We start from the raw sequence: 15,292 nt of genomic DNA, 5'->3' as shown, positions 1-15,292 counted from the left end.
CTTATCTGGATAAGGCTCTTTGTGAATTTATTCTATGTACTGGAAATTTTGGAAGTCCATAATTGCTTTTGTGACCACTAGTTATTATCCATGGTTAAACTGTGCTAATTTTATTCTGTTGATCCCAGATGACTATTGATGAAAATGAAACGGACTGCACAAGAGCAAATGTCTAGGGCTCTGAGAGACCAGAGCAGGTATGCTTTGACTAAATTTGATTTGTTTCTAAGACAATGTGTACAAGGCACAAAAGTGGACAATGCATCTTCCTTATATTTTACGAGCAGCACCATTTGCCACAGGCCAAGCTATAAAAATCACAAGTTTCTTGCTCACCTCCTCCCTTTAGCTACTACTAAAGAAGTCCAAACCAAAGCTTTCAAAATTTACCCATGAACATACTCCTTTAAGCACCTTATGATGTTACCTCTTCCAAAACTAAACCAGTGAGCTCATCTGCATGTGATCCAAAAAAGAAGCAGAACATGTCTGGGGACCAGTTTATTCCTTTTCAACCATAAAGTCTACACTATAGAATGGCAGCCACCTCACAACTAGGAAAATCAGACTCTGCTACCTTGTAACACTTAATAAAAACATTAAGAGGATGAAACACTTGTTGGCCTTCCCACCTGCAAACTATCAAGAGTGCTAGTCTTTTTACATAATTGTTGGCCACACTGATGGTCTGGCCTTCGTAGAAAATTCCAGCTTATAACTGAAGTTGAAGTTAGCTTACATAGTAGCGTTTGGAGTAAGGAAAAAATCACGGACGCGGTGTCGATCACGGTAACGTTTGCGGTGTCGTGGAAGCGGCTTGTCACGGAACGCGGCCTACACGGCATACATTTTTTCAAAAAATTCACATTAATATGCTCTAACCTTATATGCGGTTGTTTTAGTTTATGAAGCATTATTACAACATAAGATAATCAAATTTATCAGTCTATCATGTTTCATCAGCTATATAATTAATTCATACAATATTTTTGGTCAATGTTTGAAAAGAACGAATGCGATGAGGATAAACACGTTATGACACGCGTTACGGAATGGACAACACGGCGAGAAGTATGTGATTTTTATTTTGGCGTTCTATAAGGCAAATCCAAAACCCGTTACAGAACGTCCGAGTTTTAATTCCATTTGAAGAATCTTTGAATTGTTTATAGAAGGTCAATGAAGATCAGGTAGAGAATCTCGAAATATTCATTATGCTCAGATTCTAGTATAAGAGAAAGCTTAGAACCAAGAAGCTCCAATGGGTTGATCTCCTGTGGATTCCTTCTAACTTGCAGATTTGAATATGAATCGTGCCTTGGAAATCATATGCTGCTATATACAGCATGATGGAATGTATATGTGATAGATTTTGGTAATAGAAATAGAGAATGGATGTTCTCTTGCTAAGAACTTTCCCTGAGACTTGACATTCGCAGATTAGCCCCATTTCCCACTTGGAAATTGACCAAGGGACCAGAAAAAAAGATTTTTCTGAGATGAACTTCTATGGACTCACATCGGATGCACTAATACCAGCCAATACATCCCAGTGATTGGTGTTATAATCAAACTTACACTTGAGCTTAATAAAATTATTATCGGGACTATATTTTTCAGAACCACCCAACCTTCCTTCCTGGAGTGGTAGTGATTCCCTAGCAACTATATGATCCCTTTCTCCATATCAGCCTCTATAGGCAAAGTAAATATGGGGCTATGTTACTTGGACTCTTCGTATTACTTCAAGTACCCTTGTTGGATCCATGACACTCGGACATAGATACCGACACTTAGACACTTCATTTTGGGCCAAAATCATTGAAAAGTATTCACAAAAAGTCGAGTAGGATACTTGGACACGTACCTGTGCCGGACATGGGTACCCGAGAATGTGTAACATAGATATGTACGACGCTCTAGCTTTCTAGCAACTATGACAACACCTCAAAAAGGGAGAGGTAATGAAGAATGATGCTACAAATACACAATTTAATAGGAGTCATCCAGCCCAAAGAGAGAAAGGTCCCCTTTAAGGGATTAATCCACCCAATCTCTTAAAGAACTTCGTAATCACCAGATTCCTAGAAGAAACTTCCTAAGATTACTCCCTAGCAGAACCCCAAAGTTCTGTACAGGTAGACCCTAAAGTACATGCACAACTTGCTAAAGAAGCAAGAGTATGTACTTGATTTTATTTTCTGAAACCGTTGAGTGGTGACTAATATATCTGCTGTTAGGTTTCTGCTCGACCTGGATATTGCTGCTCCCAAGATTACTATTCCTACTGAGTTTTGTCCAGATGGTGTTCATCCAACAAAACTCTTGCTTGACTTGGGGAATCTGATAATACGTACTAAGGTGGGTTCTTTTTCTTTTAGAATAAACATCGTAAGTCTTCAGTGGCTTATAAGTTATATGTAATGCAAACACAGGATGACCGTGGATCAGATTCACCTGAAATCACGAACTTGTACCTTCAATTTGATATGGTGCTCAGTGATGTATCTGCTTTCCTGGTGGATGGTGAATACGGCTGGGCGGAGACCTCTTTGGGTGGACATCCTGGTTCTTCCAAGATGTCTGGTGCAGTTATGTTGCCTGTTATGGACAAATGTGGTGTGGTTCTTAGGCTTCAACAGGTAAGCTGTTCAAGTTTTCCAGGTTTAGATTTCCCTATAAGTAGGGAATGTGCAAATATGCACTAAATTCACCTACCATATATTACTAGACCTTCTCGTAGATTTTTTTTATTGTTCTACAGCAGCTGTGCTTGTTTTCTTTTTGATAAATTTATGGTTAGCAAGTTCTGTCCTGTAAAGACTCATGCCTACCGGCTACCAGTACCGTACTAATACCTGGCTATATTCAGATGAGGCTAGAGAATCCATCATATCCATCTATGAGAGTGGCAGTTCGGGTGCCATCATTGGGATTCCACTTCTCCCCAGCTCGCTACCATCGCTTGATGCAAGTAGCAAAGATATTTGTGGAGAATAACAAGAATGCTGAACCTTTGTGCCCTTGGAAGCAAGCTGATTTTGAGGGCTGGCTGTTTCTTTTGACCTGGAAGGTTGCTACTTCTTGGTTTTCCGGCTTTAGTTTCTATTGTTGCTCCAAATTTTCTGCTTTTGGCTCTTAAACTATCCCATTACAGAATAAAAAGGAGATTTTGTACAATGCTTCTTTTTTTTCTTTCATGTGTTGAATTTGAATCTCAGCAAAGAAAAGTGATCAGTTATTTGTTTGTTTTTGTTCTGCACATTTAATGTTATGTTAATCTGTACTTGTGTCTTGTTATTTCTGTAGGGAGTTGGAAACAGGGAGGCTGTTTGGCAGCGAAGATACTTCTGTTTAGTTGGGCCATTTCTCTACATGCTAGAGAACCCAGACTCCAAAACCTACAAACAGTATCTAAGGTTGGGGGGTCTTATGATTTTTCAATTTGCTCTTGGTTGGTGATGTTTCCTCTTTTAATATGTGCTGCTTTGTGCTTAAAATGATGGCTAAAATTTTGATTCACTTTCGGAGTATATGTGATTCCTAGTTCCTACTATGCACTATTTTGTTTATTAGTTCCTACTCCTTCCGTTTCTTTTCATCTACATACTTCCTTTTCTAGTCCGTTTCTTTTCAATCTACGCACTGTTGCCTTTTCTATTCTTGGTAACATGTCCCATCTACTTTCTTCTCTTTTTCCACCCATGTCTTCCACTTTTAAATATTTTAACCGACTTTTTAATTTTTCTCTCTCACTTTTCAGTTTCTCTCCACCTTTTCAGTTTCTCTCTTATACTTTTGTATCTCCTCCTTGGTTCTCTTCCAAAGTGAAGTGAGTAAACTAATAAGAACTGGAAGGAGTACTTAGGACTAGGTCTAAAAACTTTATGTTTCCAGAGTTAGCTGTACTCGAAAAGATTTTCAAGTGGTTTTGAAGAGGAGGTTGAGATGAAATGGCATTAGAGGGATGTTGAAGCTAATTTTAACTATCTGGCGGTGTACATGGAAGTAATTGGGACATTACGTATGGCAGTCATCTCATGCTTGTTGTTTTATATTTTGTTACGGTCTTTGGCATACCCAGACTTAAGTACTACAGCATTGGTGGGATGGCATTAGATGAAATGGCATTAGAGGGATTTTGAAGCTAATTTTAATTATCTGGCTTTGTAAATGGAAGTAATTGGGACATTACGTATGGCAGTCATCTCATGCTAGGTGTTTGATATTTTTTAAGGTCTTTGGCATACTCAGACTTAAGTACTATGCCATGAGTTTCTCTCTTCTTGGAGGTCCACTTTTTGTCAACTTATTTTGGTTTTCCCAAGGGAAAGGGGGGGGGGGGTTAAAATCCAAAGTCTAGCAGCTAGCTTATATCTTATTCTGGAGCAAGGACCAGAGAGCAGCAATCTATGTAAGATTACAAGGCCTAAACTATTTGTCGTAGAAAAGGCTTTAATCACCCGTATAATAATATGATATAAGCAGTGTTTCTTAGTGATTTGAATTGTCATGTGATACCTGATTGCCTGATTTCATTTTGAGGAATGGGAATTTTCTATTAGTAATCTCCAGAATTGGAGTTAGAATATTGTTTTATTCTTGGGATTGGGCATTCGGTTGTTTTTATTAATATTTTTATTCTTTTCATTTTGGATGTCCAGTATGGTGCACACTTTCTTGTAATGTTCAAGGATGCCTTTTGTAATTTGTGCTGTGCTTCTTCTTTCAGTAAGAGAATGTTATAAAAGGATAGATCTGCAGTCTACACTGAAATATTGCTGCTGTTTGATTGTATCATACTCTCTCCTTTGCTAACTATGAGGCCTGTCCTTCTTGTTCCCCCATATTATCTGTCACTTTACATAAGAATATCACGTGTCGTATTATATTACAAATAGAATCTTGCTAGTCAGTTTTTATAGTAGTGATCTTTGACTAACAAGTCCTGAGTACGTGTGCATAACCTTGGAAGACACTTATAAATGAAGGGATTTATTAAAACTGTGTGGCTGATTTACATTTCTTGTTCAGTTTGAGAGGGAAGCAGCTGTATAAGGTGCCTGCGAAGATGGTTGGTGACGAAGAACACATACTTGCTATATGTGATTCTACACGTATCCAAGCCCTGGGCAAGGTCTTCTTCCTGTGTCATTTCCTTGAACAAATGTTTGCACTTTCAGAAGTTTTCTATAGGCCCTGTTCTTACTTATTTTCAGTTAATAATAATAATAATTGTTATAACGGATGTGAGGAAGAACAAATTATGAATGCAAAAAAACCAATAAAACAGAGAACAGATTTACGTGGTTCACCAATTTGGCTACATCCACGGCAGAGAGAGGGAGAATATTTTATTATGAGAGTAGAACAGATTACAGAGAGAACAGAGTGTTTTTCGTAGTGTAAAACCTAGGTAAAAATAACCTATTTATACAAAACAGTCAAAAACGCGTAAAACGCGTTATGTTAAAACAGCCCGTCCCGCGCCCGCGGGGTATCGCCCGCGCCCGCAGCCTGAGACGATGCATTCTGACGGACCTCCTGTCCGCCCGCGGGATCCACCCTGCGCCGCGGGTTATCGAGTTGCTCCTCAACAGCGAATTCCCGCGCCCGCGGGATCGAGCCTGCGCCCGCGGGTTTTCGAGCTTGGCTTGAATTCAAGGCATCTTTTAAAATCTCCACCTTGACTTGAATTCTCTCAAATAACCAGAAAACCAGATGCGCTTGTCACAACGCCCAGAATCTCCCAAACACCATTTGTCCCAAAGACAACCAGACCAGATTAGTCCCTAAGGACTCCAGAATTCCCCAAGAGGGCAATAACAATCACGAATATTAAGTAAGTCCAACAATGTTGGAACTTACTCTGCGGAACCGGCTTGGTGAACATATCAGCAGGATTATCAGCAGTTCCTACCTTCTTCACCTTAATCCTTGTCTCACTCCTCAGAAAATGATATCTGACATCAAATGTGTTAGTCCTCTCATGATGGACTTGATCCTTTGCAGACATATTGCACTTAAGCTGTCACAGAACACAGTTGCTTGATCATGATGTAGACCCAAATCACTGATTAACCCCTTTAACCAGATCCCCTCCTTAGCTGCTTCTGTCAAGGCCATATACTCTGCCTCAGTAGTAGACAAAGTTACAGTACGTGTAAAGTTGCTTTCCAACTACCACAGAACCACCAAGAGTAAACACATATCCAGTCATAGACCTTCTACCATCTACATCTCCAGCATAATCAGAATCAGAATATCCTGCAACTAAGCAAGCCATATCACCTCCATAAATGAGACCAATATCTGACGTACCTCTAAGGTACCGAAAATCCTCTTGACTGCCTGCCAATGCTCCTTACCAGGATCACCCATGAACCTACTAACCACACTGACTGCATGTGCAAGATCCGGCCTAGTGCAAACCATAGCATACATCAGACTCCCTACTGCACTAGCATACGGAACCCGACTCATGTACTCCTTCTCCTCAGCCGACTTAGGTGCAAAAGCCACAGACAAATGACTATTCGAAGCACTTGGAGTATCTATAGGTTTTGCTGTTGACATGCCAAACCTTGACAATATCTTCTCAATATAACCCTTCTGTGACAAGAAAAGTTTCTTCTGAGTCCTCTCCTATAAATCTCCATCCCCAAAATCTTCCTTGCTGCACCCAAATCCTTCATTTCAAATTCAGCACTGAGAAGTTCCTTCAATTTCTGAACATCTGACTTGTTCCTGGCAGCTATCAACATATCATCCACTATAGCACTAAGTAGATGAAAGACCCATCTGTCAGCTTGTTATGATACACACAACAATCATATGAGCTCCTGTTGTAGCCTAGCTTCATCATATAGCTATCAAACTTCTTGTACCATTGCCTTGGAGACTGCTTTAGCCCATATAAGGACTTCTTCAACTTGCAAACACTTTTTCTTTTCCTGGAACCTGAAACCCATCTGGTTGAGCCATATATATCTCCTCCTCCAACTCTCCATGTAAGAAAGCTGTTTTTACATCTAGCTGCTCAAGCTCAAAAATGTGTAATTGACTATGCTAGTAGCACCCTGATGGAAGTATGTCTGACTACAGGCGAAAAAATCTCATTATAGTCTACACCTCCCTTTGTGTGAACCCTCTTGCAACCAGTCGAGCCTTATACTTGACCCCTTCTTCAGATGTCATCCCCTCCTTTTTCTTGAAAACCCATTTACAAGTAACAATTTTTCTCCCTGAAGGCTTAGACACAAGCTCCCAAGTCTCGTTCTTATGAAGTGACTCCATCTCTTCCCCCATTGCAGCAAGCCAATGGGTAGACTCCGTACATGTAACTGTCCCTATAGGTTGATGGCTCATAGACATCCACCTCTTCAGCAACCTGCAGTGCATAAGCTACCATATCTTAAACCCATATCTATTGGAGGTTTACCAAAATTTGTCCTTATAGAACGTCCCGTGCCAGGCTAGGCGCCTCCTCACTAGGCGTCGAAGATAATGGTTCTTCAGAACCAATGTGTTGATGATCATCACTCTCATCATGAGTGTCTTGCTGCTCCACCTGTTTATCAACACTACTACCATCTGATACTTCAATGGACATCACAGTAGGATTAAACATAGAATTTTCATCAAAGACTACATTTCTACTAAGTATAACCCTTTTTTCAGACGGAGACCAGATTCTATAACCCTTAACTCCATCTCCATAACCCACAAACACTCCCCTTTTAGCCCTTGGTTCTAGTTTTCCTTCATTCACATGATAGTAGACATTACAACCAAAAACTCGCAAATCTGAGTAATCTGCAGGCTTACCTGACCACATCTCATATGGTGTTTTGAGATTGATCCCAGAATGAGGTCCACGATTTATCAAATAACATGCTGTATTGACAGCTTCTCCCCAGAACTTCTAGTCATACCAGCATTAGAGAGCATGCACCGAGCTCTCTCCAGAAGTGTCTGATTCATCCTTTCTGCTACACCATTCTGCTGTGGTGTATCTCTGACAGTGTGATGCCTAGCAATCCCTTCAATTTTACAGAACTCATTGAACTCAGACAAACAAAATTCCAGACCATTATCAGTTCGTAGCCTTTTGATCTTCTTCCCAGTTTGATTTTCCACTAATGCCTTCCACTGCTTAAAATTTTGAAAGCTTCACCTTTTGACTTCATGATAATCAACCAAGTCATTCTTGAATAATCATCTATGAAAGAAACAAAATACCCGTGACCTCTTAAAGACTCCACGCGTGAAGGACCCCAACAATCAGAGTGGATATAATCCAGAGTACCTTTTGTTCTATGAATGCTCTTAGGAAACTTGCTACGATGTAATTTCCAAAAACACAATGCTCACAAAACTCCAGGTTTGTGACCTTATGGCCACACAGAAGATCTGCCTTGGAGAGGATTTGCATTCCTCTCTCACTCATATGACCAAGTCTCATGTGCCATAGCTTGGTCATATCCCTTTCTGAACCTCAGACGATGCAATAGAAGCTGAACCTGAGATAGTAGAACCCTGCAGAACATACAAAGTACCACGCTTGACCCCCTTCAAAACCTCCTTTGAACCCTTGCAGACATGCACAATTCCACCACTCCCTCTGAAACTGAAACCCTTACTGTCTAGTAGACTAAGTGAAATCAGATTGTTGGTCATCTGTGGAACATGCTAACATTTTTCAAAGTATAGAAATATCATCATGAGTCGGATCTTGATAGAGCCTATTCCAACTATCTTACAGACTGCACTGTTAGCCATCGAAATATTTCCCCCATCTACCTGCTCATAAGTAGTAAACCACTCCCTATGAGGACTCATATGATATGACGCTCCAGAATCAAGAACCCACACATCACTATATGTTTTCTCATTTGCCACTAGAGCAAGGTCATCCTCAGAATTCGAATTTTCTGCTGCAACAGCAGCAGAACCAGACCCAGATTTGTTCTCCTGATGCTTCTTTTTAGGACATTCCTTCTTCCAATGCCCCTTTTCCTTACAGTAGTTACAGATATCATTAGTTGGTTAGGACCCCCTTTAGAATTTCCAGATTTCTTAAATTTTTTTACCATGTCCTTTACCACCACTACTACTGGCCACTAACCCAGAAGACTGATTTCTGTACTACTACCAGATGCCTTATGGCGCAATTCCCTAGTATGCAAAGATGATCTAACTTCTTCTAGGGACACAGAATCTTTACCAACAATGAAAGATTGCACAAAATTTTCATACGATATAGGTAAAGAAACAAGCAGAATTAAAGCGGCATCCTCATCCTCCACCTTCACATCAATATTACGCAATTCTAATAAAATTGTATTTAATTGATCAAGATGATCTCTAAGAGGCATACCTTCCTGCATTCGCAGACTGAACAGACGTTGCTTCAAAAGCAACTTGTTGGTTAGAGATTTTGTCATATACAAACTCTCTAATTTCAACCACAGACCAGATGCGGTTTCCTCCTCCGCGACTTCAGTGATTATGTCATCTCCAGACACAACATAATCGTTGAATGAGCTTCTCCTCCAGAACGGCCATCTCAGCGGTGACTGAATCCGTTGCTTTCTTTGCCAACGGTGCCCACAACCCCTGTTGTTCAGTAACGCCCGCATCTTGATCTGCCACAGACTAAAACTATTCCTCCCAGTAAATTTATCATTTTGACATTCACCCAGACATCTTTCTCACACAGATCGATCACCAAAGCTCTTGATACCAGTTTGTTATACAACGGTGTGAGGAAGAACAAATTATGAATGCAAAAACAATAAAACAGACAACAGATTACGTGGTTCACCAATTTGGCTACTCCACGGCAGAGAGAGGGAGAATATTTTATTATGAGAGTAGAACAGATTACAGAGAGAACAGAGTGTTTTTCGTAGTGTAAAACCTAGGTAAAAATAACCTATTTATACAAAATAGTCAAAAACGCGTAAAACGCGTTATGTTAAAACAGCCCGTCCCGCGCCCGCGGGGTATCGCCCGCGCCCGCAGCCTGAGACGATGCATTCTGACGGACCTCCTGTCCGCCCGCGGGACCACCCTGCGCCCGCGGGTTATCGAGCTGCTCCTCAACAGCGAATTCCCGCGCCCGCGGGATCGAGCCTGCGCCCGCGGGTTTCCGAGCTTGGCTTGAATTCAAGGCATCTTTTACAATAATAATAATAATAATAATATTATTATTATTATTATTATTATTATTATTATTATCACTCTTCTTATTAATTATGTATCTATTATTATTTATTATTATTATTTATCATTTATTATTATACTTATTATTATTGTTTATTTATTATCATTATTATTTATTATTATTATTTTTATTTATTACTATTATTATTTATTTATTAATTATTATAATTATGTTTATTATTATTATGTATTTATTATTATAATTCATAACTTATTTATTATTAAAATTGTTATTATTATTGTTTATTTGTTATTATTATTATTTATTTTATTTATTTATTATTTATTGTTGTTATTATTATTATTATATGCATTCATTATTACTATTATTATTATTATTTATTTATTACTATAATAATAATGATAATAATAATAATAATAATAATAATAATAATAATAATAATAATAATAATAATTATTATTATTAATATTATTATCAGTTAATTTTGTTCAGTTTAGTTAATTTCCGTTAGGTGCAGTTAATTTCAGTTCAGTTCAGTTAATTTCAGCCAAAATAAGTTCAAAAGAATAGGGCCATAGTCAAATCAAATTTTTAGAGGCTCAGATCAATGTGATTTTGGTTCTTTAATTCCTTCTCATTTCTGTTTGTTCAGGTTGTTGAACAAGCAAATGCGTTGATTTTGCGCTTTGATTCTGATGATTCTGAACGTGTTTGGCATACTAGCTTGCGAAGTGCTGTATATCGTGCATCAGTATGTGGAAGTTGTTTTCTTGATATTCTGTCTTTTATTTCTTTTCCGCTTTTCGAATTTGAGGCGCAGATAAATTTATTCTCCAGCAGCATGATTTTCCATCTTAGTTAGTGGTTGTGATACTCTACTAGTGCAGGAGTAAGTGAGTATTTGGAGCCAGGGTGAACTAGAAGGTTGGTTGTGTTCTCAAATATACGGTGGAGCTTGCTGGAGCAGGTAGACCGTAGATGGGGGAATTTTCAGCTCTTAAGGTGGGGGTGAGGGCTTGGACGGGGTTTTTGTCATATTTATTGGTACTAGGTGCCAGAAGAAATGGATGGGTGAGGAGACAGAAAGGGGAAGTCTGTGGGGGAGTGGGTAATTTGAAAATGATTTAGTTTGCTATATAAGGGTAATTTTGTTATTTTGGCATAAAGTTGTGGTAATTTTGTTATTTTGGCATAAAGTTGTGATATATGGCTTGGTTGCAAGAATTGTGATTTTTTGAAAAGGAAAGTGCTGCAAGTATTTTACGACGGAAGCCGGAAGGAGTATATTTTTTTTAATCATTGTGGAAGTTGGCACATAACCAAACATGAATATAATTTGTTGGTCGCTTGCTATATCTATAGCTACATCTTTCGAGATCAAATGGCTATCATACTTGATAAGTCCATATTTAATTTGTAGTATCATTATTGGAGCTTTCTAGTTGCTTTGAGCTAATGACATCTATCTGTTGAATTTGTGACTTTTATGATTATTATTCTGAATTTCTGACCAATGATTTCATGCCTGAAATTAAAAGAATATAGAAATACTAAATAAGATGAGGACTTAGGGTGCACTTCCTCATTATGTTTTTTGAAGAAGAGATGGTGCTATCACTTTGAGGCCCTTGCTGGAGAAAAAAATCAATATATCTCGTAAGCTCATTTGTTTGAGCTTTTTGAAGATATTTTTGGTTACAAGATAAGCTGTATAACTCATAAAACGCAAATCTTCAAGGACTTTAGATATAAGTCCAGCAGCAATTCTATCCCCTCCCCTCCAATTGTGGTTATTATCTCTTTTTATTGACTGCCCACTGTTTTTTTTGCTTTATGTTACGAATTAGATTTCAGCTCAAATTAGTACTTTGTCTGAATCTTCATCGGATGCTGAAAACTCGGAATCTGAGGCTGTTGAGCACGATGGTGCTGTCAATGTTATAAACATGGAGAAAATATTTGTTACTGGTGTTTTGGATGAGTTAAAAATCTGCTTCAACTATAACCAGGAGGTAAAACTAGATTCGTTTCCGTGTGTTGCCACCTAGATATTTTGCTGCCCAATCTTAATTGTATCTGTGTTTGCTTGACTTAGTATGACCAGAGTTTTATGAAGATGCTGCTATCTGAAGAGAAGCATTTGTTCGACTTTCGAGCTGTTGGTGGTCTGGTATGTTTTTTAATTCTTATGCAACTGTCTTCTTTATATATATGTATTGCTCTTGTCAGCATGGTCGTTTCATTGATTTGAACAGGTGGAGATTGCGATTCAGGAAAATGATATGTTCATAGGAACACTTTTGAAATCCTTGGAGATAGAAGATTTAGTATGTGGTGGAACATCTAAACGCTGTTATCTGGCTAGGTCATTCATCCGAGGCCCTGATGTTAGCATGATTTCTGAAGAAAGCAGGCAGAGTAGTAATGGTGATTTCTCTGCTGAAGGTGATGACAAATTTTATGAGGCTCCAGAGACTTTTCCAGAGAGTGACTTTACTATCCCTGAAGTATCAGCTTTCAAACCTCCCAGCTTTATTAGGGTCCCTGGCCTTCTGCCCGATAGCTCCTTCCATTCTACAGCAGAGAAACCCGGGGAGACAGATGAGTTGGGAAGTTTTGTTAAAGCACAAATAGTTATCTATGATCAGAAATCTCCTGTTTATAGTAAAACAGATAATATGGTGAGCTCTCTTCACTTTTCGGGTTTGAAGTCTGATTGGTTCCTGATGTTTAATCGGTTTTCCTGTGGTTATTGCAGGTTGTGGTGACCCTTGCCACCTTATCGTTTTTCTGTCGTAGGCCTACACTAGCTGCAGTTATGGACTTTATGAGTGGTATTAATGTTGAGGATGCAAGTTGCGAATCTTTCAGTGATAGCTCACCAGTGGCGACTCAACAGCTTGAAATCCCTATTGAAGTTGTTGATCTACAAAATGCAACTGTTGTTGCAGAGTCTGTTGCCAAAGGTCTTTTAGGAAAGGGAAAATCCAGAATCATTTTGTACTTAGTCTTGAATATGGCACGTGCCCAAATAGTTCTTGTGAAGGAAGATGAGACTAAGCTTGCTACTTTGTCACAAGATAATTTCCTCACTGATATTAAGGTTGACTTGTGCTCACCTTACCTTTAAATGACTCTATGTGAGTTCCTTCTATTCTTTTGAAATGATAGCTAATCTGACTTCCTTCTGCTTAGGTGTTCCCTTCTTCATTCAGTGTCAAAGCTGCCATTGGTAATCTAAGAATAAGTGATGACAGTCTTTCTCCGGAGCACTTCTATTTTTGGGCCTGTAACATGAGAAACCCAGGGGGAAGTTCATTCGTAGAGGTAATCCTCCTTTACAAAAAGCTTTTTCTTGCCCCCCCTTCAAAAATTAATTCTGTACTTATAAATTTTTGTCATTTTACTTAATGAAAAATTCTGAAATCATGCATTTCAAGATGATAGGTTTTCATGGTTGATTGATGGTGGGAGTTTGTATCACCTTTCTTCTGTTCATTTTCAAGGCTGTATTGTAGTTGTTCTGCATTAATCTCATCTTAATTTCTATCCTTTTCTTAATGATGCTATGGCTAAAACCTGCTAGCATGGACGCGTTTGCTGGTAGGGTGTCATTCGTTGTTGTCATGGATTTGATGTCAATAACTCTGTAAATTGATTTTGATGTGGAGATAAATGAAGAGTTGTTATGGTTTCTGTATTTGTATTGCGTTTTTGCAGTAGTTCTTCTTTTTAACATTGAGTTTGGGATCTTATTTCTCGGAAAAGGAAGTCTCGACGTCTCAAGTCTCAACTACGTGCATAGGATTGATCTATTGAGCTATATGCTAACAAATCCTGGCTATATACTGGCGTAAATGATGTTGCATGTTGTGTATTTCTTTTCAGTGTATGGCTAGTTAGATGGAATTATGTTGTGGGATCTGAAACGCTGAACATTTTTTCAGTTGAAATTGCCATAATAGATTAGATTGTGCATTCTTATTCATTGAACTCTGGATCTCTTGTCTCAGTCACGATTATGAGTGGTTTCATCAACTTAGATGCAGTTAGTACCATTTTTTGTGCTTACTTCAGATTTATTGCTTAATTTCTATTCCCATTGTTTTTTCATTGTTTTACAGTGTGTCTGTGTCTGCAGATGTCTTTCTCATCGTATAACCCTGATGACGATGATTATGAGGGATATGACTATAGCCTCTTTGGACAGCTTTCTGAAGTGAGGATTGTGTTCTTGAACCGCTTTGTCCAGGAGGTAATCAACTTTACGGTTAGTCAGCTACCTAGCTTTGTATTTTGTTCTCACATTTGTAATGGTGTGTAGGTAGTTAGTTACTTTGTGGGTCTTGCTCCAAGCACTTCAGATGGTGTTGTCAAATTGAGAGATCAGGTCACTGATTCTGAGAAGTGGTTTACTACTAGTGAAATTGATGGCTCACCTGCTATGAAGCTGGATTTATCGCTAACAAGGCCAATAATTATAATGCCTCGGAGAACAGACAGTCTCGAGTATGCTCTTGTCCTTTTTTTTTTCTTGTCCTGATCGACATAGACTAATTTTGATTACTTTTTTCTTGTGTCTTGAACACTGGTTAATATTGAAATTTATATATATGATGCTGCAGCTTCCTGCAGCTTGATGTTGTGCATATAACTGTCCAGAATACCTTCCAGTGGTTTAATGGCAGCAAACATGAAATGCATGCTGTTCACATGGAAACATTGACTCTTAAGGTAAGCTGTCCTCTCCTGACCATATGAATTGTAGTTGTTAATTTATTATTCAATTTTTTGAAGGTTTTCCTAATTAAAAAGAAATTGTTTCTACTGCTTGGTCCTGTACTGCTGTTTATCTTCTTAAAGCACAGAATCTTCTGCTTATAAAGATATATCTAATCATTCTTTCTTCCCTTGTTTATCCGATTGAATGGACTTGAATTATGGAAGATTTAATAAAGTGTTCATGCTACATGGAGCATAATTCGGAGTCAGTTGAGGCAGTTTCCATGGCAATGGTTATGATAATTTTTTTTATGTCCGGCATTCAGTTGTAACTTGAAAGTCTCAGATTATGTATATTTTAACATAGGCTAAATCAAATGT

The 15,292-nt window shown here is 38.5% G+C and overlaps 1 protein-coding gene across 1 annotated transcript in view; it reads left to right on the top strand.

The window, feature by feature from the left end:
* Positions 1 to 15,292, top strand: part of LOC104892878 (hypothetical protein) — a 63,601-nt gene that overhangs the window by 11,168 nt on the left and 37,141 nt on the right. Inside the window, 16 exon segments of the mRNA XM_019249516.3 lie at positions 129 to 143; positions 145 to 197; positions 2,241 to 2,361; positions 2,436 to 2,642; positions 2,873 to 3,073; positions 3,310 to 3,419; positions 5,035 to 5,137; positions 10,842 to 10,940; positions 12,037 to 12,201; positions 12,285 to 12,359; positions 12,445 to 12,870; positions 12,948 to 13,292; positions 13,385 to 13,516; positions 14,331 to 14,444; positions 14,514 to 14,698; positions 14,815 to 14,923. Of these exon segments, the coding sequence (XP_019105061.2) occupies positions 129 to 143; positions 145 to 197; positions 2,241 to 2,361; positions 2,436 to 2,642; positions 2,873 to 3,073; positions 3,310 to 3,419; positions 5,035 to 5,137; positions 10,842 to 10,940; positions 12,037 to 12,201; positions 12,285 to 12,359; positions 12,445 to 12,870; positions 12,948 to 13,292; positions 13,385 to 13,516; positions 14,331 to 14,444; positions 14,514 to 14,698; positions 14,815 to 14,923 (2,460 nt within the window).

This window comes from Beta vulgaris, chromosome 5, assembly GCF_026745355.1.
Source record: "Beta vulgaris subsp. vulgaris cultivar EL10 chromosome 5, EL10.2, whole genome shotgun sequence".
In the NCBI taxonomy this organism is placed as follows: Eukaryota; Viridiplantae; Streptophyta; class Magnoliopsida; order Caryophyllales; family Amaranthaceae; genus Beta; species Beta vulgaris.
This window is presented reverse-complemented; position numbering and strand designations above follow the sequence as displayed.